The sequence below is a fragment of the Suricata suricatta genome, chromosome 13, assembly GCF_006229205.1.
Source record: "Suricata suricatta isolate VVHF042 chromosome 13, meerkat_22Aug2017_6uvM2_HiC, whole genome shotgun sequence".
NCBI lineage: Eukaryota > Metazoa > Chordata > Mammalia > Carnivora > Herpestidae > Suricata > Suricata suricatta.
This window is the reverse complement of record NC_043712.1, coordinates 11,952,405-11,953,592: the sequence shown is the minus strand read 5'-3', so window position 1 is coordinate 11,953,592 and position 1,188 is coordinate 11,952,405. Positions and strand designations below refer to the sequence as shown.

The 1,188-nt window shown below is 39.0% G+C and overlaps 3 protein-coding genes across 3 annotated transcripts in view; 2 read left to right on the top strand and 1 right to left on the bottom strand.

Moving 5' to 3' along the window:
• LOC115276843 (olfactory receptor 1L8-like) overlaps window positions 1-893 on the top strand; it is a 1,780-nt gene extending 887 nt beyond the window's left edge. Inside the window, exon 2 of the mRNA XM_029920955.1 lies at window positions 865-893. Coding sequence (XP_029776815.1) covers window positions 865-893 — 29 coding nt within the window. The remainder of the gene's footprint in view (window positions 1-864) is intronic.
• Window positions 1-1,188, bottom strand: part of LOC115275853 (olfactory receptor 1J4-like) — a 97,709-nt gene that overhangs the window by 37,574 nt on the left and 58,947 nt on the right. The gene's annotated exons all lie outside the window — the stretch shown is intronic.
• Window positions 1-1,188, top strand: part of LOC115276015 (olfactory receptor 1J4-like) — a 39,615-nt gene that overhangs the window by 26,712 nt on the left and 11,715 nt on the right. The gene's annotated exons all lie outside the window — the stretch shown is intronic.

Genomic DNA, 1,188 nt, shown 5'->3' with positions numbered 1-1,188 from the left:
TCTTCTACCATTTTGTCTTTCTACTCTATAATGTCTTCTGATAAACAGACATAAACTAGTATTTAACTTTAATACAGTCGAATTTACTATTCTTTTCTTTCATGCTTAGTGCTTTCTGTCTCTGTCTTGTTTAAGAAATAAATATTTTTCTAGGGGTGCCTAGACTGGGTGGCTCAGTCAGTTAAGCATCTGACTTCAGCGCAGGTCATGATCTCACAGTTTGTGGGTTTGAGCCCTATATCGGACTTTGTGCTGATAGCTCAGAGCCTGGAGTCTGCTTCAAGCTCCGTGTCTCCTCTCTCTCTCTCTCTCTCTCTCTGCCACTTCCCTGTTCATGCTCTTTCTCTCTCAAAAATAAATAAACATGGGGGGCCTGGGTGGCTCAGTCGGTTAAGTGTCCGGCTTCAGCTCAGGTCATGATCTCACGGTTCGTGTGTTTGAGCCCCGCATTGGGCTCTGTGCCGACAAATTGCTCAGAACCTGGAGTCTGCTTCAGATTCTGCATCTCCCTCTCTCTCTGACCCTCCCCTGCTCACACTGTCTCTCTGTGTCTCTCAAAAATAAATAAAGAAACTCACAAAAAATTTAAAAGCTAAACATTAAAAAAAGAAATCTTTTTCTACTTAAAGGAGAGTAAGATATTCTCCTAAATCTTTTATGTAAAAGTATAGTTTTAATTTTTATATTTAAGTTTAGAATTCAATTCACATGTACGTTTAGTTTTTGCATATGGTGCATAATAGTGATCTAATTTCATTTTTCTGTGTGAATTCCTGTCTTAGCTCCATTTATGAAAATATGCTCTCCAATGCCTCATTCATAAACCAAGTGTACATTAATCTATGGATATGTTTCTGGGCTCTTGATCTATGGCATTTGTCTTGTTTGTCTAGACTTTCAGAAATATCCATATAGTTTTAGTTATCATAGGCTGATAGGAGGTCTTGATATCTGGTAGCCTAGTGATTCTGAAAATATTGTTTCTAAACCCACACCTTAGCATTACCTGGGGACTTGTTAGAAATGCAAATCATTGGACCTCACCTAGACTTATTCAAGGGACAAACGGACATGGTCAAAGGTCTATGGCTTTGCCCATTCTTGGAGAAAAGTGATCAGAATGTTCTCTTCCAAGGCCAAAGTGTTGATAGTAATAAAAGACAACTATGGTTGTGTGGAGGGGAGAGT